This window comes from Anolis carolinensis, chromosome 3, assembly GCF_035594765.1.
Source record: "Anolis carolinensis isolate JA03-04 chromosome 3, rAnoCar3.1.pri, whole genome shotgun sequence".
Classification (NCBI taxonomy): domain Eukaryota; kingdom Metazoa; phylum Chordata; class Lepidosauria; order Squamata; family Dactyloidae; genus Anolis; species Anolis carolinensis.
The window spans coordinates 171,122,181-171,147,585 of NC_085843.1; the positions used below are offsets into that span (position 1 = coordinate 171,122,181).

General features: G+C 41.8%; 1 protein-coding gene across 4 annotated transcripts in view; it reads left to right on the forward strand.

Moving 5' to 3' along the window:
• opn4 (opsin 4) overlaps window positions 1–25,405 on the forward strand; it is a 78,283-nt gene that overhangs the window by 47,125 nt on the left and 5,753 nt on the right. For 2 of the 4 annotated variants that reach the window (XM_008119109.3, XM_062975795.1), the window contains 3 exons: window positions 8,207–8,353; window positions 18,491–18,526; window positions 20,719–20,757. In XM_008119109.3, coding sequence (XP_008117316.1) covers window positions 8,207–8,353; window positions 18,491–18,526; window positions 20,719–20,757 — 222 coding nt within the window. The remainder of the gene's footprint in view (window positions 1–8,206; window positions 8,354–18,490; window positions 18,527–20,718; window positions 20,758–25,405) is intronic. The other 2 variants (XM_008119110.3, XM_008119111.3) reach the window with 2 other exon arrangements.

The window sequence follows — 25,405 nt, forward strand, 5'->3', positions numbered from 1 at the left end:
ATACCACTAATATGGTGGTCATATTACTGCAAATGGCTCAAGTGGCAGTTCCTGGTAGCTAGCAGTTGCAGCAGGAGCCTCTGGTGGCCTAGGGGATTAAACCTTGTGAGTTGAAGGTTGGGTTGCTGACCTGAAGGCTGCCAGGTTCAAATCCCACCCGGGGAGAGCGCGGATTAGCTCCCTCTATCAGCTCCAGCTCCATGCGGGGACATGAGAGAAGCCTCCCACAAGGATGGTAAAACATCAAAACATCCGGCCGTCCCCTGGGCAACGTCCTTGCAGACGGCCAATTCTCTCACTCCAGAAGCAACTCCGGTTACTCCTGACATGAAAAAAAAGCAGTTGCAGCCAATTCCATAGAGACCCTATGGCCTATTTGGCCTCAAGAGGCAGCAGTTTACCAGCTGTTAGGATTTCTGGGAGTTGAAGGCCAAAAACATCTGTTTACCCCAGCTTGAGAACCATTGCAGTAGAGAATAGTATTGAAGAAAGATTCAGCGACAAGCCTAGTTTGCTTCTATATGTGCAATGGAGATTTGGGACCTCTTCACACGGGATAGTTTTTGCCCTGTTTTGCTGCTTTTATTTGTGCTAAGAATGGGTCCTACTGTGTGCCTCACACAATACATGGCAGGTCTCACCCATATTCCTCCGAAAGTGGAGGGGAAGTGCCGAAATATGCTTCCTCCACCACTATGGGGAGGAAAGTGTATTTTGGGAAGCTTCAGCAGACCTACCTGCACTTTCCCCCCCTTTCCCCGTATGATGGGGGAAAGGGCGGTGGGGCAACATGTGTTGCTGCCCTTTATCCCATCTGATGGGGATAGGGTGCCAATGTGACCGGTCTCATCCCCACCATATGATGTGGAAAGGAGGGCGCTACAAGCTGCCCTGTGCACCTTCCTGTTCACTGGCAGCTGCTATCTGCCAAAAGTGCTATCTTATCTATTCATTCAGCCTCCAACTAGGACTGGTCCTGGATATTCCATCTTTCAGACATTGTGCTAAATGTAACTGTTGGGAGTGGTGACATCAGAGTTCGCAACAATGAGATATGCATATGCAGTGTTAGGAGCAAAGCAAACTGATGGGGTTGCCTTCCTTCACTCCAAGAATCTAGTTTGAAGGTGGAAACAAATGTTTGTAAAGGACGAGTGTCTTGGTGAAATCTAGGGTGATAATTCTTCAAATTAAAACTTGAATGTTGCATTACTAAGATGGATTTTTTTTTGTTCAAACAACAATAAAGAGTCTTGAGTCATCTTAAAGACCAATAATTTTGATTTGGCGTAAGCCTTCATGGACTCCAATGTTCTTCGTTAGGTAAGGACAAGGTTTTCCCCTGACGTTAAGTCCAGTCGTGACGGACTCTGGGGGTTGGTGCTCATCTCCATTTCTAAGCCGAAGAGCCAGCGTTGTCCGTAGACACCTCCAAGGTCATGTGGCCGGCATGACTGCATGGAGCGCCCTTACCTTCCCGCCGGAGCGGTACCTATTGATCTACTCACATTGGCATGTTTTCGAACTGCTAGGTTGGCAGGAGCTGGAGCTAACAGTGGGCGCTCATTCTGCTACTGGGATTTGAACCTGAGACCTTTCGGTCTGCGAGTTCAGCAGCTCAGCGCTTTAACACACTTCGCCACTGGAGCTCCATGCTCTTTATTAGATATAATTAATGAAATCTGAACTTCGTAAAAACTAGTATCTGTGAAAGCCTATGCCAGGTAAAGCTTGCTAAGTCTTTAAGTTGGGAGAAGACAATATTGTTTCTTTCTGGAGCAGGTGAACATGGCTGTCCCTGTTTCCCCTGCCTCTAAAACTGTTTCTGTTATCAGTCACACTTACATCTGTTTGAACATATTATACATGAAAAATAAAGTAGAGGCATGCAAGTGTGGCCTTTCAAGTGTTTTTTTGGTTCGCAGCTCTCACAATTTCTCACCTTGCTGGCTAGAGTTGATGGGAACAGTGAACAAAGATATCTGGAGAGCCACAAATGATCATGTCCAGAAGAGAACATCCAGCAGAGACCAAAGGAAAGTTTTTAAAAACCCTCTGGAATCATTTTGAAAGGATACAAATGATTTATTATTAAGGTCTGACTTAATTTTTTTTAAAATCTTTGTATGGTCAGAAGTCTCAAGCTAATTGCAACTATTCTTCGATGGTCCATTCTCCCTGTGTGCACCACTATCCTCCCACTTTTCCTTCAGCCCTGCATGAATTCATCTAGTAAACAAAAGAACAAGAAAGCTTTACCATAATCTTTGCTCCAAATAGGAGCAAGTACAGTGGCCTTTGGTATCTGTCGGGGTTTTGGTCCCAGGATGCCAAAGTCTGGTAATGCTCGTCTTATTATGCAATGGCATAGAAAATATGTCTCTTATCAAAGTAATAAAATCAAGGTTTACTTTTGGATTTTTAAAATTTATTATTACAAGGGCTATCCAGAAAGTAGGCTACATTTTGGAGTTTAAAAAGATCAAAGTATAGGATAAATCATTTACCATATGCAGCTGAAAGACACATCCCAAAACTACAATCTCATGTAATCCCCATTTAAGTTTAGCCACATTTCTTAGAATCATAGAATCATAGAATAGTAGAGTTGGAAGAGACCTCATGGGCCACCCAGTCCAACCCCCTGCTAAGAAGCAGGAAATTGCATTCAAAGCACCCCCGACAGATGGCCATCCAGCCTCTGTTTAAAAGCCTCCAAAGAAGGAGCCTCTACCACGGCCCCGGGGAGAGAGTTCCACTGTCGAACAGCTCTCACAGTGAGGAAGTTCTTCCTGATGTTCAGGTGGAATCTCCTTTCCTGTAGTTTGAAGCCATTGTTCCGTGTCCTAGTCTGCAGGGCCGCAGAAAACAAGCTTGCTCCCTCCTCCCTATGACTTCCCCTCACATATTTGTACATGGCTATCATGTCTCCTCTCAGCTTTCTCTTCTGCAGGCTAAACATGCCCAGCTCTTTAAGCCGCTCCTCATAGGGCTTGTTCTCCAGACCTTAATCATTTTAGTCGCCCTCCTCTGGACGCTTTCCAGCTTGTCAACATCTCCCTTCAACTGCGGTGCCCAGAATTGGACACAGTATTCCAGGTGTGGTCTGACCAAGGCAGAATAGAGGGGGAGCATGACTTCCCTGGATCTAGACGCTATTCCCCTATTGATGCAGGCCAGAATCCCGTTGGCTTTTTTAGCTGCCGCATGACATTGTTGGCTCATGTTTAACTTGTTGTCCACAAGGACTCTTCTTATAGATAAATGAGTTTGAAAAGTACTGCCCCAGTAAATTCCCCGCTTGTGTCCTCAGCTCTTCCCCCCTCTCCCTTCCTGCAGCGTAGCCAAAACGCCTATTGTTGGAAACAGAGGAGAGAGGCAGCAAATTTACTGGGGCAGTACTTTTCAAACTCATTTATCTATAAGAAACGTGGCTAAATTTAAATGGGGATTACATGAGATTGTAGTTTTGGGATGTGTCTTTCAGCTGCATATGGTAAATGATTTATCCTATACTTTAATCTTTTTAAAATCCAAAACATAGCCTACTTTCTGGATAGCCCTCGCATTCTTTTCAAGGCATGAATGGCTGAATCTGTGGGTGCAAAATCCATGGACAAGGAAGGCTAACTGTAATTTTAAAATTCCATCTGCTTTCCTTTTCTTCCCTGGTGCTGAAAGAAACATTCCTGCATCACAGAGGGTGGGTGAGACAACTCACTGGAGAGATGTGTGGACTGGAGCTCACCAGCCGATTGTGGCAACTGCTGCAGTCCATTGGGGACTTCTGATCATGAAATGCTCTTTTCCAGTGTGACCAGAACCCAACTCACAAAAAGGTTGTGTTTCTAGTTAATTCATTGTACCCATAACGAGAGTCCTGATTTGAAGGCGATGTCTCATTATCACTATAATAAATAGCATAGCTGAAAGACCTTACAGAATAGCAAGGCACATGTTTGTGAATGGAATGCAAAAGCTTTTGTAGATAAAGTGGGCTGCATTTAAGAGATTTGTTGGCAGATTTAGACAAATTGATAAATCCATCAAAGGGCCATTTCCCCCAATCCAGAGGCTTTCAACAGCTTGCTGCTTCCCTTCTAAGTACAACCAAATGTTGCTTTTCACGCAGATGCCGGAAGTAGTTCCCTATTTTGGAGTCTCTTTTCTGTACTATTTTAGGCATGTTAGTATAGTATTTCTTAGCCAGTTGTGTGTGTGTGTGTGTTTTAAGACAAACTCTAAAAACACAAAAATGCTATTATGTCCTCTAAGCTGTTACTTAAAGAAAACATAATGTGCTTTTAGGAGAGGCTGACATGACCTGAATTCTTTTCAGGGCTTTCCGCTGTGATGGTTATGAATGCCACATATTTTAAATCCCTGATTAAAATCTACCAAAACAGATCTAGTTAACAGAAACCAGACTGAAGAGTCCCTTTCCATACCCATGTACATATGTGGCAAACATTTCAGCACTTCCATAAATACTTTTCCACAGCTTCCTGTTTTTTTCTTTTCTTTTTAATAAGGCAAATATCTTCCAGACTCCTTATTCATGAGAATGAAGAGCCTGGAGTAATTGAATTACACAAACAAAAGCCAATTCCTCCATTCTGTCTGTGTATTATGCCCTAAAAGGGTAAAGGTTTCCCCTGATGTTAAGTCCAGTCATGTCTGATTGGGTTGATGCTCATCTCCATTTCTAAGCCAAAGAGCTGGCGTTGTCCGTAGACACCTCCAAGGTCATGTGGCCGGCATGACTGCATGGAGCACCGTTACCTTCCCGCCGGAGCGGTACCTATTGATCTACTCACATTTGCATGTTTTTGAACTGCTAGGTTGGCAGGAGCTGGAGCAAACAGCGGGCGCTCACTTCGCTCCCAGGATTTGAACTTGGGACCTTTCGGTCTGCAAGTTCAGCACCTCAGTGCTTTAACACACTTTGCCACCTTATGCTCTAAGAAATGACTTATAGGCACATAGCAACAACAAAAGTAACAGGAATGTAAGTCTCATTGATTTTGGATGGGGCAAAGTAAGTTGAGCTGCATCCAACAACAGTTTTGTTTCATTTCCTCTCCCCATTCCCAAGTGGGTTCAACAAGAACTGAGAGTAGTGCCCTGACTACCAAGTGCCATGATATGGTTATATTTCTCCAATATGATTGCCATTTATAGCATTGGATGAAGGAGAAAATGCATTTACTGTTCACAAATAGCAGCCTTTCCTAGAGATGGACAAGCAACTTCAGTTGAAATTCCTGCTTCTGAAAAACCATTGAGAATCAGCATAGCGTACTGATTTCATCATTGGACCATGACTTTGGAGACCAGGGTTTAAATTCCTCCTCAGACATGGAAAATCTATTGGGTCACTTTGGACAAGTCACACTTTCTGAGCCTCAGAGGAAGGCAAAGGCAACCCATCCCCTTCTGAATAAATCTTGTCAAGAAAACCCTGTGATAGAGTCACTTTAAGGCCATCATAAAACGGAAATTAAGGCACAACAACAATGCAACCATTGGCGATCCGTCAGGTTTTCATTTCTGCAATATTAAGCAGTCTGTGAGCACTATTCATTATAGTCTGTGAGGATTCCTAACAGACTATTACAAGGAAAGCAAAGAGAAAATTAAGATAGAAGACCCAATAAAATCTTGAAACTATGGCCTAATTGCTATTATTGGTCCCACCTAGAGTAGACCCATTGGATTCATAACATTTACCTACATATTGAGCCCCGGTGGCAAAGGGTGTTAAAGCACTGAGCTGATGAACTTGCAGGCCGAAAGGTCCTAGGTTCAAACCCCAGGAGCGGTTTGAGCAGCCGCTGTTAGCTCCAGCTTCTGCCAACCTAGCAGTTCGAAAACATGCCAATGTGAGTAGATCAATAGGTACCGCTCCGGCGGGAAGGTAACGGTGCTCCATGCAGTCATGCCAGCCACATGACCTTGGAGGTGTCTACGGACAACGCCAGCTCTTCGGCTTAGAAATGGAGATGAGCACCAACCCCCAGAGTCGGTCATGACTGGATGTTACGTCAGGGGAAACCTTTACCTTTACCTTTTATTGAGCCATAACCAATTAAACAGCTGATAGAATAATTGAATCTATTCTTGTTAGGACCAACAAACAGAACTTTCAACAGTACCCATATAGCTCTCCAGATATTGCTGGAATGTAACTCCCAACATTCCTCACCACTGGCTATGCTGGCTAGGTTTGTTGGGATGTGTGTACAACAGCATTTTGATTCCCGCTTCTAATTTAGGTTGCAGTCACCAAAGCAGAATCTCCACCCAGAAATTGCAACCTATATGGACCTTGTCATACACGCCACTGAAATTGAAGTGTCTTGCTGCTTCCCGGTGGCACTCACTCGGGGGAGTGGAGACCTGTCATCCCGTGTCTTATTTCATCATGACTCCCCTCTGCCTCATCAGATGGGGGGGGGGGAGCCCGTTTTCAGTGGCTTGACCCATCTTTCCTAATAGAAAAATGGGAAGCCTGCCATTTTTTTTGGTAGTGGTGGCAGTTCAACCACAGAGCCACCCCGCAATGTGATGGGAGTCATCCGGCTTCGTGGCTGAAGTTACAAATTCCCGTAGCTGCTGTCAAAAATAGGCAAGTGTGGAGGGGTCCTTAGTTTCGACCAAAGAACCAATATTTGCTGGAAGCAGAGTTGAGACAGCTAGTTTCAATACCATATGGCCAGCTCCACATATACTATCCCAGCATCACATTGCTATTCCTTCCTTAGGCGATCCCTCGTAGTTCGTAGTTCGAGGATGATGGTCCTCCAAAATGGAAGACGCCTGTGCGTGATTTTTTTTTAATGTGTGGAGGTTGTTGCATGGCCGGTCAACACACAGTCTTCACAGAGTGAGGTTCCAGCAGTGGTGTGATTACACAGCTACAGTGGCTTCTCAGTCTGTTGCAGCCTTCTTCCGCCTTCACAGCCGTTGTAACATGTACCATGTTATCCTCCGCCTGCTCCGCCGTTGAGGTCTTTGGGTCTTCGGATTGTGCTTGGTCTGGATCTTCCCCTGTGGCCACTCCTGGGAGTGTGAGACTCCAGTGATTGTGCCCACAGGTTCATTGGAACACACAAGCCCCCTCACCACGTCAAGGTGACAATCCATCGAGGATTCACCTTTATTCATCTTTATGAGACCAGCATTGAAAATGGCTCATTGAAGAGAACCAACAAAAATCAGAAAAGTTACTTTTTTGTATTGTAGTTCTCACCCCCCCCCCCCCCCCGGCGGCACTCCATCTTAACCACCACAGTGATTCAATGTGGTTGCAGTTAGCCCTCCTCACATCCTACAAACTAGAGGCCTCCTCTTGTCCCCTGATTTCCTGAAAATAGGACACAATTGTGATTTCCTGAGAATGTATGGCCCTCAGAGCCGGTCCAACAATGAAGCGAATTAAACAGTCACTTCGGGCGCAAAACACACGGGGGCGCAGTCGAGACTGCTTTTTCTGTTGATTTGTTGTAAAACATGATGTTTTGGTGCTTAATTTGTAAAATCTTAATGTAATTTGATGTTTAATAGGCTTTTCCTTAATCCCTCCTTATTATCCAACATTTTCGCTTATCCAACGCTTCTTTTTTCAGTGATTGGTTTGGGGGGGGGGGCAAAATTCTGTTTGCCTACACTACACTTGAAAAATACCTAGGGCCGGCTCTGATGGCCCTCCAGAAATTATTGGATTGCAACTGCCATCATCCATCACTATTAGCTATACTGGGTGATGTTGATGAAATTTGCAATGTAACAGTTCATGGCCCATGTGCACCCCAGCCCTGATACAGACAAATGGAGAAATATGTTTTAAAATGGTGCAGCGTGGTTGTAACAAATGGCATATGTAACATATAATAGTTTAATCTTCTCCCTAATATTTTTCTTTAGGGAAGGGGGTAAGTGCAGCAGTTTTATTTCCAGTGAAAGAACACTTAAATATTCAATGAACATACAAAGCCCATTAGCAGCCTCAAGGGCAGAGTCTAGAAGCTGCCTTACTGCCTGAACCTGCTGATCATGTCAACTGGTCCTGTGATAGGCTTCCTTGATGCCCCTTTTCTATTTATGTTTCTTTTCATTAGTCTACTTTGATGTGTGTCTTAGGAAATCATGAAAAAAAGTAATAAAACCCATATAGACTCTCTTTCCTGTTGGCATATCTTTACAGGATTGGACTGACACAGAAGCTGATATCAGTAGCCAGAATTCCAGAGTCGCCAGTGGGTCAATTTCCTACAGAATATATGAAGACACAACTGAAACCATCAAGGTCAAATCTAAAATGAGAAGCCATGATTCAGGGATTTTTGAAAGGGTAACTAAATTTTGTATTTTCAGATCACACACATTCAAAGATCTCTGCATTTCAGTAAGATCCCCGTAAACATAGAATCCATATCCATGGTTTCACTTACTCACAATTAGGAGGGGTGGAGTGATAGTCTCTTTAGGAATTTGCTACGGCTTCCTGGTGATTTTATAGTATGCTTCCCGAGGATATTATTATAGAGTTGTGTTGGATTATCTAGAAAATTACTATAGAGGATACAACTTTAAGAATCTTTAGGTCCACCAATGTACCTCAGTGGTATGCTGGGACTAAAAGTAAGGTGACATAATGGCATTTGGTCTTATCCACAATTCCACATAAATATGATCGAACTGGGAATGTATCCCCTATGAATACGGGAGTCTTACTGTAGTCAATATAATCCATTTTGGAACATTTCTCTGTTGTCTTTCTTTTCCCTCTCATTCTCTTCTTACCCTGTAAAGGGAATACAAGTATAGTTGAACATAGTTGATTGTGCTTATTTCCATATTTCCATTGGAGAGAAATATCCCAGTGACAAAGGACTCTTGCCACACCCTGGACTCTACACAGATATATATTCTTTCCTTTCCTTGCTTAGTTTATCCATACCTCACAACCTCTGAGGATGCCTGCCACAGATGTGGGTGAAACATCAGGAGAGAATACTTCTGGAACATGGCCATACAGCCCGAAAGACATACAACAACCCAGAAATCTCACTGTCTCCACAGAAAACCCCACATTCCTCACACTCTGTTTCCCTCTACAAAAACACAGCAAATCTTTACATTTTGCAGATCTAAATGCCTTCGTGGCATCGCTCCACTCCTCTCGGCTTCTCCCATCAATTGGCTTGATTTCAACAATTGCTAGCATTAACTGAGAAGGAATCGCTATCCACTTCATCTTATTAATTCAAAAGGGTGGGCATAGGGGCTCTCACCTCTGAATATACTCCCCATATTTTTGTGGCCTTTGACCAATTTTGCCAAACAGAAACACTGGATATCTTTTAACATTAATGTTAGGGGGAGTAATGCTACTATATTGTAAACAAGTGCATTTCAACTGGAAATCAATTTGTCCAGAAAGTATACGGGATCAGAATATCCAGATGAAAACCGACTTTCAGAAGCCGTCCCTGTTAGACAAGCAGACAGGAAAATGTGTTTATGGCAGATAAGATTAGACTTAAAAAAGGAAAAGAAAACAGTGCTATGATTATGCCTGTGCCACATTTCCATCAACAGTCACTCAGAGGTCTTGACAATTTCTCACCTCTCACAACTAGGGGTGTAAAGAATCCTTGCATGTTTTCTTATCCTTGACAAGAAAGGATATCTTGAAACATCAAGGTAAATGTGTTGAGAAAAGGGACAACTGCTGCAAGCTTTTTCATAAATTGGTGGGTTTCTTTGTGGAACACCAAACCAACATACCAATGCATGTTGTAGAAAATACATTGCCTTCTGGATAAAACCCCTAGGTAGGTAAAGGATTCCCCTGACGTTAAGTCCAGTCATGTCTGACTCTGGGGGTTGGTGCTCATCTCCATTTCTAAGCCGAAGAGCCGGCGTTGTCCGTATACACCTCCAAGGTAATGTGGCCAGCATTACTGCATGGAGCACAATTACCTTCCCGCCAGAGCGGTACCTATTGATCTACTCATATTTGCATGTTTTCAAACTGCTAGGTTGGTAGAAGCTGGAGCTAACAGCGGGCGTTCAAGCCGCTCCCGGGATTTGAACCTGGGACCTTTCAGTCTGCAAGTTCAGCAGCTCAGTGCTTTAACACACTTCGCCACTGGGGCTCTGGAAGACAAATTAATATTTCACCCAAAAAAAGGGTGATAATGTTGAAAAATGGGCACTGGAATCTCCCTATGAATTCTATCTAGCAAAGAGAAATGCTTTGAAAATATATGAGCAAGCAAGAAAGGAACATTTATTGCATATACTCCTATATAAGTCTAGAATTTTTAGTCAAATAATCCCCACATAAAAAAGTGGGTCTATGTACCCAAGGGTCAATGTAAGTGCTGTAACAACGCTTATCAACGAAGAAAGGGAGGGAGGGAAGGAGGGAGGGAAAGGGGGAAGGGGAGGAAAGAAGAAAGGAAGGGAGGGAGGGAGGGAGAAAAAAGGAAGGAAGTCACAATCACCTTCTCTGAGTAGAGTGGAAAACCATAACAATGTAGACCATCTAATGAGAACTTAAAAGAAGCACCAGCCTCCTCTGCTCTCCCCTCCATAATGTCTCTTCTAACCTTTCCAAATGCTTTGGCAAAGAAATGGCAGTGGCATCAGTCAGGGTAGCTGGTCCCTTGGGTTGCTTTCCTCTCTCAAAGAATCATAGAATCATAGAATCACAGAGTTGGAAGAGATCTCGTGGGCCATCCAGTCCAACCCCCTGCCAAGAAGCAGGAAAACTGCATTCAAAGCACCATGGTCTCCATGGAATGACCCTCAGCTTATCCACAGGTTATATCAAAATCCCTAATTCTGGCCTTCAATTTATACACAAGACCCATTTATATATAGCACTCATAATCATAATATAGCACTCAACTATATTTGGACCCAGCTATACTCAGAACAATGGCTGCGTACACACACACACACACACACACACACAAATCTAGACTTGCTTAGAGTTATTTATAACTGGGGCTAGGACTGTGATCTATTTATTGGCCCTCTTCCTGTAGTCTACATAGAATCATAGAATCAAAGAATAGTAGAGTTGGAAGAGACCTCATCGGCCATCTAGTCCAACCCCCTGCCAAGGAGCAGGAAATCGCGTTCAAAGCACCCCCGACAGATGGCCATCCAGCCTCTGCTTAAAAGCCTCCAAAGAAGGAGCCTCCACCACAGTCTGGGGCAGAGAGTTCCACTGCCGAACAGCTCCCACAGTCAGGAAGTTCTTCCTAATGTTTATTTATTTACAATATTTATATTCCGCCCTTCTCACCCCGAAGGGGACTCAGGGCGGATTACAATGAACACATATATGGCAAACATTCAATGCCAACTGACAAACAACATACATTATAGACAGACATAGAGGCATTTAACATTTTTCCAGCTTCATGATTCCGGCCACAGGGGGAGCTGTTGCTTCACCATCCACTAGTGGCTGTACTTCCTCATTCCTTTCCTTGTGTTTTGCTGGCAGTTTTATGGTGTTGTAAATTAGTTAAATTAGCCTCCCGCATAAAGCGTACCTAAATTTCCCTACTTGACAGATGCAACTGTCTTTCGGGGCTGCATAGGCCAACAGCAAGCCGGGTTATTTAATGATCAGGGGCTTAACTTGACCCGGGCTTTGAACTCATGACCTCTCGGTCAGTAGTGATTTATTGCAGCTGGTTACTAGCCAGCTGCACCACAGCCCGGCCCAATGTTCAGGTGGAATCTCCTTTCCTGTAGTTTGAAGCCATTGTTCCGCATCTGCAGGGCAGCAGAAAACAAACTTGCTCCTCCTCCCTATGACTTCACATATTTGTACATGGCTATCATGTCTCCTCTCAGCCCTCTCTTCGGCAGGCTAAACATGCCCAGTTCTTTAAGCCGCTCCTCAGTGTGTCTCCCTGTTGGGGCAGAAGTTGTTGCGAGTGATTTGTACCTGTTGGATTTCTACCAAAGTCACAGCAAAAAAATGTGGTCACACTGGTATAATGAAGCAGCCAAATGACAACATTGAGTATTCTATTGCTAGCTCTCAGTCGTTCTTTGTTAGTGTGGTGTTCATAGCAAGTTTCAGCTTCAACTGACTATTTTGTACCTTCTTTTATTTTTATTTTTTCCCCTGTTGCTTTTCTTCACATGGTGATATTTGTTTTGGAAAAATCCAAATGGCTATTTTGCTTCCCTGTAACCACAGTCATGACCATAAATGATGCATTCTTATAAATAGTGTCTAGGAGGGAACAAAGCCACATTGTGTGCAGCCAGAACTGTTGCTAGACTGTCCCCACTCCCTCTAGCTCAGTTTGTGCATTTTATTCAGCTTGCAATCCTTTTCTCCTGTCAGAAGCTTTTGTTTGTGGAAGTGCTTCCCTTTGTGTTCAGTAATTTGTGCTCTTTCACCACTCTCCTCCTCTCATCATTTCCCCTGATTTCTGCTCGGTGCTCTCACAGTTTGGAGGTGTTGGAGTTGAGCTGTGTGACCCACAAGTGACTCAGTGCATTTGCCTGCTGTGACTCTTCTGTAGATATTAGGCTTGAGCCCCAATCAATTTAAATGAAAATGAGTTTTCGGTGGGCCGTTTTATATAATATCCAAAAACAGAATGGGGAGGAGGGAGATGAAAAGCCCAGCAAAACAGATTGAGAGAGCCAGATTTTGTCAGTTCTGGAGAGGAAGGAGTTAATACTTGAGGCGCATTCCCGGCAGAAGCAGTGTCCTCCATTTTTTCTTGGGAAGTTCCCTCCTCCTCCAGAAAGGGGCCTGGGAACTCAGTTTCCCAGCAGCACTCGCATAGGGCAGGCATTGAAATGCTTGATGGGAGTCGAAGTTTTTCTCTCTCTCTGTTTCTCAGGCATGGTGGTGTCCATGCTCTGAGTGGCTCAGAATGGTCACAACCGGTGACTACAATTTCTAGAACCCCCTCTTGCGGTTTCTCTTATTTAAAAAAATGGTATGGTTAAAACTTAAAATACTTCTAAAAATTTGATTGGTGAATTGTTTTGAAACTTGGCAGGCCTGCAGTTTGAAACTTGGCAGACCTGCAGTAAATGGTGTCTAAAAGTAGGTTTCAAGCAGTTGGGCCTTAAAATGGCTGAGCATTCAATCTTTAAAGTTTCCTATTGTAGCCAATGGGCTGAATCTTTGCCTAATGAAAACAGCAAAACCCCTCCACATTTGAGTAATTTCTTGGTAAGCAAAAAGAGGGGTCAGCCAACAATAGACCTGTGATGTCTCATGGGCCTTGTAGTCCCGTTCCTAGTACTATTGTGACAGACGAAGAGGAAAACATGGGATTTACACCGTTTCAGCCAGAAACGGAGCCCCTGCACCTGCAGGATGTTTGCCCTCAAGAAGTTACCCAAACAAGCCTTGGGCAGAATTCTCCCCCGTTTTCTCGGAGGCGCTAGGGAGGCGCTAGGGAGGCGAATCGCCAAAGCGCCAGAATCGCAGCCAAACAATTAGCTGATTAGGTCTGCTTCCCTTGGGAAATTCTAAGGAGTCATGCATCTGGACAGAGATGAGTTTCACTTCTAGTTCTCCAGGGAAAGTGTTCTTCTGGCGGGAAACGAGACCCTATTTAGGTGTTTTGCCGCAACGGAAACCTTGCGGAGTCAATTCGTCAGCTTGAGGAGTGAGATCGTGTGTAGACTTCGTACTCCATTCCCTGTTTCCCGGATCAAGTTTCCAGCCTTGCCTTGTTCCACGGACTTCTATGGACTCAGTTCTTGTTTCATGTTTGCCTTGTTTCAAGTTTGATCTTGCCAAGTTTCAAGTCTTGCCTTGCCTTGCGTTTTAAACCACGGACCTTGCTTCCTAGATTCAAGCCTTGTTTTCCAGTTTCCTTCGGATTTACCTTAAGCCTCGTAAGACTATGGACAGTTCCCCACACTATTGCTTGCCAAATAGTGTGTGTTTCTGTCAGAGACAGAACGCCAGCAAGTAAAACAAAACTCAGTTTATTGAGGTTACAGAACTAAAAAACGCCCGTAGGAAACAAAGAACAGGGCAAACACTTGACTTCAGTGTGATAAGTAACAAAAAACAGCTCAGTTTGAGCTTAAATGGTTCAAATGGATAAACCGGGTTAAACAGAAGTATAATCCGGATTAAATCAAAAGTGCTTACTTCAGCCTGGCAAACAATGCAAACAAAAGAGGATCAACAGGAGTGAGAATGTAAACAACAGACTGGTGGCAGATTCCTCTCTGCTATTCAGAAACAGCAGGGGAATAAACCAGGCTTGTTTATTCCTTCCTGCAGCGAATGAAAAGCGTGGTCGTAGTCAGGATTCAGCTTAAGATTCAGCGGCCAATGATATCCAGGTCCAGGCACAGCAGTCAGGGTAATGGCAGTCAGCAGGGTCCCAATCCGGTCCAGAGGTCTTTAGCCAAGCGTAGTCGTCAAGGAATCCAAAGGTCTCACCGATAGCCAGCAGAAGGGATAATCCGGAATCGAAGTCAGTCAGTCCAGCGTCAATCCAGTGTGAGTAGGTATTGCCCGTCAAAAAGACGACGGAGGTCCAAGCTATCGAGATTAAACACAAGTTGCACAGAGAAAAACCACGCACAGTTCCTCCCGCCGTCGATGCCCAGTGTCCTTGGTAAACTTACGTATCCAGTAACGAATCACACCCGTCTTCAGGAAGTTCCCCAACAAAAGCCCAAGCGTCCGTCCAGATTACCTTGCCCAACGCAATTAGACATTGATCCCAAACCCCATTTTATCCCAGTTCAAGCTCATCATCGCTGTCAGCTGCCATCCCAATTCCAGGCGCCCCAACATCATCATCCTCATCAGAGCTTAAGCACCTTTGACTACGCCCCACAGCATCCCCAGCTGTGGATCCCGCTCCATCCCTCCAGCCAGTCCATGGGTCTGATCCTGCAACCCGCCAATCACCTCCCATGCTTTCATTGCCTGTTTCCCCAACACCCAAATCCTCCCTCACATGAGTCCATTCCATGTCGTCCTCCTCCGAGCTGGCCATCTCTTCCACCAAACCCTCAGAAAAACCCTCAAATGAGTCCTCATCTGTCGGTTCTGCAAACAAATCCCGGAGCCGCTTTCTTTCACGCTCCTCGAAAGAGTCTGACTCTCGAGGAGTCTTATGACCCCTTCTTCTATTACCGGAGCCCGAAGGCTCAACCATAACAGTTTCGGTCAAGTGGATTATAACTTTGGACTCTAATATCACATATTGGACATTGTTTTCCTGGACTATATTTGACCTTTCCTGAAAGGTCTACTTCTGAACTATATTCTTCACTTGTTTTATTTGACTTTATATATTTCCTTAATAAAGATATTAGATAGATTCTGGTCTCTGCGCATGGTTATTGGTGTTCTGCAGCCTGGGTCGTGACAAGACCCCAAAATGGGATGCCTTTTGGCCGAATTGCACACTTCCAGTAGATATGCCCACTTACTATTCCCTGTTTGTCTGCTGGAATAATTACCATCCTATCCTCCAACTTTGTAAATATGGACATACAGTGGGCCCTTGGTTTCCACTAGCATTTAGTTCCTGCTTCCCCCCCCCCCAATGGATATCAAACCCATGGGTGCATAATAATAATAATAATAATAATAATAATAATAATAATAATAATAATAATAACAACAACAACAACAACAACAACAACAACAACAACAACAACACAGTCCTAGACACTTGGGAAGTGTTCGACTTGTGATTTTGTGATACCAAATCCAGCATACCTATCTTGTTTGCTGTGTCATAATAAAATAATAATAATAATAATAATCTGTATAATCTATATCTGCCTAGAAGATCAGGGGGCAGAGGACTCTTACAAGTAAAACAAGCAGTCAAAGAAGAAGAACATGCCCTGGCAGAATATGTAAAGCAACGTGAAAAACCTGCTTTGATTGAAGTCAAAAATTAGAAACCCCTCAAAACACAGCAGACAAAGAATCAGTACAATAAAACTGCACTACAAACTAGAGCTGACAGCTGGCACAACAAAACATTGCATGGAAAGTTCCTTGACAAAATTGAAGGAAAAGCTGATAAGGAGAAGACCTGGCTATGGCTCACAAATGGGACCCTGAAGAAGGAGACAGAAGGCCTGATCCTTGCAGCCCAGGAGCAAGCCATCAGAACAAATGCAATTAAGGCCTAGATCGAAAAGTCAGCTGACGAAACCATTGATCATATCCTCAGCTGCTGTAAGAAAATCGCACAGACAGACTACAAACAGAGGCACAACTATGTGGCCCAAATGATCCATTGGAACTTATGCCTCAAGTACCACCTGCCAGCAGTAAAGAACTGGTGGGATCACAAACCTTCAAAAGTATTGGAAAATGAGCACGCAAAGATACTGTGGGACTTCCGAATCCAGACTGACAAAGTTCTGGAACACAACACACCAGACATCACAGTGTGGAAAGGAAAAAGGTTTGGATCATTGATGTTGCCATCCCAGGTCACAGTTGCATTGATGAAAAAAAAAACAGGAAAAACTCAGGACCTCAAGATTGAACTTCAAAGACTCTGGCAGAAACCAGTACAGGTGGTCCCGGTGGTGATCGGCACATTGGGTGCCGTGCCAAAAGATCTCAGCCGGCATTTGGAAACAATAGACATTGACAAAATTACAATCTGCCAACTGCAAAAGGCCACCCTACTGGGATCTGCACACATCATCCGAAAATACATCACACAGTCCTAGACACTTGGGAAGTGTTCGACTTGTGATTTTGTGAGACAAAATCCAGCATATTTATCTTGTTTGCTGTGTCATACAATTATTATTATTATTTTATTATGACACAGCAAACAAGATAGATATGCTGGATTTCATATTATTATTATTATTATTATTATTATTATTATTATTATTATTATTATTATTATATCTCTTACCCACCTCTCCTTGTGCCTCGAGGTGGGTTACAGAATAACTAAAACACATAAACATTGTAAAAGTGATCATTTTGTTTGTTTTTATAACCGCATTTTAAAAAAAAAATCCAAGCCATGTGTGATTGAATTCATAGATACAGAAGCCATGGAAGAAGAATGTCTGGCTGTACAGTTCTGATGGTTGTGCAGCTAAAATCATACAAAGAGTAGTCTCGATCCAAGGATATTGAATATCCAGCACTTGCCTGGTCCATATTCCTCCTCTCCTTTTCATTCCTTTTCATTCAGTTCATAGCTTTGCCATCACTGGCCTGTCTTAGCTGCACAATGCACAACAAAACTCACTGTTAGTGAAAGGAATACTATACAGGGGTGTAGCTAAGTCCATTGCTTCTCCAGAAGTGTTCTCAATTAATTTTCCCTTCAGTTCACAAATTTTAGCATTATAGAGATTAAGGTAAACGTTTCCCCTTGACATTAAGTCTAGTCGAGTCCGACTCATCTCCATTTCTAAGCCAAAAAGCCATCAATTTCTGTAGGCTCCTAGGCCATGGGGCCAGGATGACTTCATGTAGTGCCATTACCTTCCTGTCAAAGTGATACCTATTGATCTACTCATATTTGCATGTTTTTGAAATGCTAGGTTGTCAGAAGCTGGGGCTAACAACAGAAGCTCACCCTATCCCATGAATTTGAACCACTGACCTTTCAATCAGTTCTGCAGCTCTGTGGTTTATCCCACTGTGCCACCGCAGCTACAAAGATTATGACACTGAAAATCTCTCACACCTAGAATTTTTTATTTGCATCATTTATATTCCACTAGCTGTGCCCGGCCACGCCTTGCTGTGGCAAAGTACGGTGGTATGGGAAATAAAGTATTGAGGAATTGGTAGTAGTTAAGGTAAAGGGTAAAGGTTTTCCCATGACATTAAGTCCATTATAAATTAGTTATATAGCTGTGTGGAAGGGCCTTGAGTCTACACTGCCATATAATCCAGTTAAAATCAGATAATCTGTATTTTATAGGCAGTGTGGAAGAGGCCTAAGTGAGGCCTAACTCAGCCTGTCCCCTTGCTAGGAGACCAAGTGGGCGGAGCTTAACCTTCTAACTGGCAGCAATTGGATAAAAACAATTATTCCTCTCCCTCTAATTAGGACTTTATTTTTCTTTCCTTTTTGTTGTATGAACGTAGAGGCATGGATGAGGGGTTGTGCTGGCAAGTTTAGTGTTTCTGGGATGTGTAGTTTTGTTGTTTTGTCCTAGGCCGAAATTTCATTACCCTTTTATATATATATATATAGATTAGTCACTTTGCCTGCCCCTTATCTTTAGATGCCTGGACTATATTTCCAAATATTCCATTGAAGTTGTCAATTGCTGCAAGGAACCACAACAGCTATGCCCCTCAGAATACATCATTACCATTTGTTATATAAAATTAGCCTGTATATGATTCAGTTAGAGATGGGTAGAATGTGTTGCGAAGGGTGCAAAAATATCTAGGCTAAGATTTGATTCTGCTTCTACTGTATCTCTTGTCCTCCCTCTTTTATAGACTTCCGTGGATGCCGATGACATTTCTATGGTGGAGGTGAATATCAGAGATTACTGTTTTTCTATCGTAGGATGACAAAGTAACATAATGTTTTCAGGAGCTGGGCAGAAAAAAGGAAAAAGAGAGAGAGAAAACAAACTGCAATCAAATTCTGTGTTTCTACTTGCTAATAGAAATATCCAAATTACATACCTATAGATAATAATAGTCAGCAGCATGCTGTACTTCTAATAGCAGCTTCTTTTTGTAGTGTAATTTCATAGTCCTGAGAGTAATCATGTAGCATTATACATTATTATCTTTCACAACTATTTCCTTTCTGATGTAAATATACATTCAATGCTGCAAGCACTGCCTATTTCATGAGGTAGTCCATATATATATATCGCTTGATCAATAGAGTAAAATAATCATTGAAAAGCATGGCTTGCTTTATTCAAGGAGTCTTTCCCTCATTATGTGGACTCATTTCCCTAGGGCACATAGTTAGGGAAAAAATCATTCCCACAGGAGGAAGGCTGTAGGTATCCAAACAACTGATGTCCAAGGCTGGATCGACACTGCCCTATATCCCAGGATCTGATCCCAGATTATCTGCTTTGAATTGGATTATATGAGTCTACACTGTCAGATAATCTGGGATAAGCAGAAAATCTGAGATCAGATCCTGAGATATAGGACAGTGTAGATCCAGCCCTATTTGTTAATTATGAGGTCTTTAATCTGAATTTAAAGTTGCTATCCAAGGTGCTGACTCTACTTGGGGGCTAGAGTTCAGAATCTTGGAAGTTTCACTAAAGTTCAGACTAAAATCTGGAGGAGGTTCACTACTCCACTGGTATGGAAGCCTCCAATCATTCTTGCTTTTTTCTCCTCCTGAAGGAAGAACTAACTACAGTAGAGTCTCACTTATCCAACATTCGCTTATCCAATGTTCTGGATTATCCAATGCATTTTTGTAGTCAATGTTTTCAATGCATCGTGATATTTTGGTGCTAAATTCGTAAATACATTTATTACTACATAGCATTACTGCGTATTGAACTACTTTTTCTGTCAAATTTGTTGTATAACATGATGTTTTGGGCTTAATTTGTAAAATCATAACCTAATTTGATGTTTAATAGGCTTCTCCTTAATCCAACATATTCGCTTATCCAACGTTCTGCCGGCTTGTTTATGTTGGATAAGTGAGACTCTACTGTGTATATCCTACCTCATATTTATTTAATGGCAGAAAATGTGGAGCTTATTTAATAACGCATTTCTACATCTCACCAACATTTCATTAACTTATGATGACTACCCTTCTTGTTCTACTCCAGCACAAAATTGCTGGCTATATGCCTAAAACATCCTTCCCTCATTAGTTCTAACTACTTCCTGCAGTCTCCAACTACTATTTAGCAAGTGATTCATTTTCACTGTTGTGACTGATGCGTTGCTAGTGGAAAAGGGCAATTCATTCTCTTCCAGCCTCAGTTCCTTATTCTCAGGCTTGTTGCCAAAGTCAGATCGCAAATAAAGCTGTGGTTCCATACACAAGATATTCAGCCACACTTATATCTGCATAAGTACGCATTGGATTAAGCTCCACATTTGCACCCCTCTGCTGTGCAAGTTATTTGGGGCTTCAGTTAAATTTATTTACCTCTGAATAAAAATGCACTGTAACAGACAGGTTTTTAATATGTAGATTCTTTTAAGGCCGATTAATAGACACTACTACAATTAATTCAGTTTGACACCACTTTAGTTATCACGGCTCAGTGTTACTTCATTTCTTTTTTACGAGAAGTAGACCTAAGTCACAGTTTGCTGTCTAATCAGCTGCACTTTATCTGTTATCTTAACTTTACAACTTATAATGCGCACTTTAGCTTATCTATTACTGTAACCTTGCTGGTTTTAATTCTATGTTTTATTAAGTGTGTTTTTATTTCATAGGTTAATGTTTAGATTTTATAATTGGTGCATTTTTTCTATTGATGTATTGTATACTGTTATTGTTTTTATTTGATATTTCTGTGAGCCGCCCGAGTCCCCTTCGGGGGAGATGGAGGCAGGATATAAATAAACTTCTTCTTCTTCTTCTTCTTCTTCTTCTTCTTATTATTATTATTATTATTATTATTATTATTATTATTATTATTATTGATAGTGAACAATATAGAAGCATGTCCCCATGAATGGATAATTTCATACAACTATCAATTGTGTTTGTGTAGGACTTACCCTTTGGAGTCTATAACCTTGAAGATAGTTTGGTAAGTTATGTTCCAGTTTTGTGTGTTTGTTTCAACAAACTGTGGCATAAATGGTTTGCGTCTTCATAAAGATGGGCTCAGGAAGTGTATTTTGAGTGAGAAGAACTGAAACCCTTAGAGCAGGGGTCCCCAAACTAAGGCCCGGGGGCCAGATGCGGCCCTCCGAGGTCATTTACCTGGCCCCCGCCCTCAGTTTTATAATATAATATAGTGTATATACATATAATATTGATAATAATAATATAATGTAATACAATATAACACTAATAATAATACCATATAATAATAATTATCTATTCTATATTACATATAATATTACTAATAATATTACAGTATAGTGGTATCGTTCAATATCTATATATATAAAAGAGTGATGGCATCACGGCAGCGGACAAAACAACAAAAGTAAACACCCCACAACCTCGAAAATTGACATCACAGCCCCTCATCCATGCCTCTAGGTTGATACAACAAAAAGAAAAGAAAAATAAATTCCTAATTAGAGGGAGAGGAATAATTGTTTTTATCCAATTGCTGTCAGTTAGAAGGCTAAGCTTCACTCACTTGGTCTCCTAGCAACCCACTCAGCCCAGGGGACCCTTTACCTTAACTACCACCAATTCCTCAATACTTTATTTCCCATACCACCATACTTTGCCACAGCAACGCGTGGCCGGGCACAGCTAGTAGTAATATATAATGCTAATATTGTGCTATGCTAATAATATAATATATTGTATGTACATATAATTTGTAAGCCACTCTGAGTCCCCTTAGGGGTGAGAAGGGTGTGATACAAATGTAGTAAATAAATGCAGTAAATAAAAAATAAATTTTAGACGTAGACTCACCCAAAGTCTGAAATGACTTGAAGGCACACAACAACAACAACAGCAACAACAACCCTAATTAACTTGACTATCTCATTGGCCAGAAGCAGGACCACACTTCCCATTGAAATCCTGATAAATGTATGTTGGTTAAAATTGTTTTTATTTTTAAATATTGGATTGTTCTTTCATTGTTGTTGTTGTTGTTGTTGTTGTTGTTTTTGCACTACAGATAAGACATGTGCAGTGTGCATCGGAATTTGTTTGTATTTTTTTTTTTCAAATGATAATCCGGCCCCTCAACAGTCTGAAGGATTGTGGACCGGCCCTCGGCTTAAAAAGTTTGAGGACCCCTGCCTTAGAGTATGGAGTTAAAAAATTAGCAAATTACCAAAAATGCCTTCATCCATACAATATTAAATTGTATGTTTAATATGTTTTTTTATGTCTGTTTTATGTCATTTGTTAAATTTTATAATGTTTAGATATTGTAATTTGTTAATTGTTGTGTGGGGATTTGTGTTTTATTTTTGGCTGTAACTGTCTGATTTTATAGGTTGTAAGCAGCTTTGAGTCCCCTTATAGAGAGAAAAGTAAAGGTAAAGGTTGCCCCTGACGTTAAGTTTATTTATTTATTTATTTACAGCATTTATATTCCGCCCTTCTCACCCCAAAGGGGACTCAGGGCGGATCACATTACACATATAGGCAAACATTCAATGCCTTTTAACATAGAACAAAGACAAGACAAACACAGGCTCCTAGCGGGCCTCAAACTCATGACCTCCTGGTCAGAGTGATTCATTGCAGCTGGTTGCAGCTGGCTTGCTCTCCAGCCTGCGCCACAGCCCGGGCCTAGTCTAGTCATGTCTGACTCTGGGGGTTGGTGCTCATCTCCATTTCTAAGCCGAAGAGCCAGCGTTGTCCATAGACATCTCCAAGGTCATGTGGCTGGCATGACTGCATGGAGCACTGTTACCTTGCCGCCGGAGCGGTACCTATTGATCTACTCACATTGGCATGTTTTCGAACTGCTAGGTTGGCAGAAGCTGGAGCAACAGCGGGTGCTCACTCCGCTCCCGGGATTTGAACCTGGGACCTTTCGGTCTGCAAGTTCAGCTTTAACACACTTTGCCACCGGGGCTCCTCATAGAGAGAAAAGCAGGCTAGAAATAAATGAATATAAAAAATATAAAATAAATAAAATCCATTGCTCACAACACACTAGCTAGTGGCAGCTAGTTTGCTTCTATGTTGGTAGGATGAATAACCCACTCTGGGGCTTAGTCCAAATTAGGCTTGTGCACTTCGACTGAACCTTGATCAGTTTTTGCTGGCTGTATACCATATTCATTTTTGTGCGCCACCCAAAAACGGGATGGAGTTTTCAGACATCAGCCAAAAAATATGACTAGATCTGGCTCATTGGCAGCAATGGGGGGGGGGCTCCCCGGGCTCCCCTTCCCATCATTTTAGGCAGTGACATTGTTTGTCCTTATATCCTTCATTAAGACCTGGATTTAAAAGCATCAGAGTTGAGACATCACTCATTCTGAGATCCTTTCCCTTTGGTCTGTAAAGGACACGTGAGTTTAATGCTTCGTTAAAGCTGTTTCTACTCTAGAAGAGACATGCGCTATATGCGCTGCAAATTCATGCACTCTCTCCTCCCTCTGCACACACCTTTCCAAGGCATTTTAAGGAGGATTCCCACTTCCCAGGGAAGGAAGAGTGATGACCTGGAGCTATCCTTCCCTGGGCTTTCTTTAAAAAGCCCTCTCTTTTTTCATCATTTGAACTGCAGGCCTTGCTACAGTGGTGCCTTTTCCCCTCTCACGCCTTTCTGCTTCAGGTTTAATTATTCCTTAAAGCTGTTTCTACTTTCTACTCTAGAAGAGAGGTAACTAAGTGGTAGTAGTTTTCTGAGAATTAGGCTTTTCTTTTTGTTTACTGGGATTACTATTATGAAGAACTTGTGTTATCTTTTAGAAGTATTTTCTGAAGGAGAAGAGGGGAAAAGGAAAAAAAAACAAAAAAAAACAAAAAGGGTGACTCTCCAAGCCCAAGATGGTCTATGTACAAAGAAAATATGTACAAATAGCATATAATATTATTAAAGTTCCCCGTACAAAGCTCAATTTGGCAGTACCAGACAAAATGAAAAGGAGCAACAGCTCTAACACAAAAGTATCCAAGTCTGATATTTGATTCCAATGTATATAGGCTTCAGGGATACATAGTCAATGAAAATATCTTCCAAACAAAGTAAACAGACGGTTGGTCATGTTGCTGTATACTGGAATGAAAAAAATAATGATGGAGCACCGCTCTCAAAAAAGTCTTCGCAAGTAAAGTCCCAATAAAGTCCCAAGTCTACAGGGGTTCCCGGATATTTTTGTACCCTGTTTCGTGGAGAAAATCCCCTTCTTCAGGAGTTGGTATACTCAGCAACAATGAACTTATATATAGTGCCTACACAGAGTGACTCTGCTTGTGGTGATTTCAACTGCGAGTCAACTCCTGAAGTTGACTCCACAACTCTAGTCCAAACTTTTAAAAAAGCTATTCAATGAGATGAAGCTAGCCACAAAATAGGTCCAGCACCCTGGATAGTTCATTTACATTTCAGAATAAAAACCAGAATAGACTCTCTGACCCACTAATCTACCTATACTACCCTGAGCATTGCAATAATGAGCAGTCCTATATGGATATCTAAAGGTATCAAAAGGTATCTTCAGCCAATTTAATTAGGTCTGGGTGAGGAAGTTGATATAGAAACATATTCCTATCAGTTACAGTTGAACATGAATTTTCATTAGTGGTTTGGATCACTTTGGATAAAAGACCTATGGGAGATTAACTTCATGCTTACGTGATTTGATTCAATACCAGTTTGAGACAATGATGATAGTTAATGCAAACTGAATAGTTCTAATTTCCCAAACTGTCTTTAGTATTATTCTAGGCCTGGCCTATATTCAGCAGAATGAGATAGCAGCATATTGAGTTAGTAGGATACACTACATGAATTTGAACTGCAATGTGTCCTTATGTGACTTATCTTAGACAATAACATCTTTACATTTGCAAACATTTTCCTTGCAAGTACAGTAGAGTCGCTTATCCAATACTCACTTATCCAACATTCTGGATTATACAACACATTTTTGTAGTCGATGTTTTCAATAAATCATGATATTTTGGTGCTAAATTCGTAAATACAGTAATTACTACATAGCATTATTTCATATTGAACTACTTTTTCTGTCAAATTTGTTGTATAACATGATGTTTTGGTGCTTAATTTGTAAAATCATAACCTATTTTGATGTTTAATGGGCTTTTTCTTAATCTCTCCTTATTATCCAACATATTCGCTTATCCAACGTTCTGCCAGCCCGTTTAGCTTTGTTAAGTGAGACTCTACTGTATTATCAATAGCGCAATATAGAAAAGGTTAGGCTGCATCCTTTCATCATGGTCTGCTTGTTTTTGTCTTGCAGTCAGGAGAGTTAAAATTTGTCTATACTCCAAACTGAAGTCTGAAGTGATTCAGTTCACACCATCACCATTTTCCAAGAAAAAGCTTGGGATTGTTAGATTAGCTAACCACATTAGTGTTAGTTTTTACTTTAATGTTTTCATATTTGCCAATATTTCACAGACAAAAAACAGAACACGATTTGGACACATCCAAATCTGATCAAGATAACTAATGTTATTACTCAAAAAGAATAAAAATGCTAAGTTTACTGTTGCCTGGTTCTACTGGCAACAGTAAACAGGACAAGACTTTGCCCTCTCCTCTGCATTTC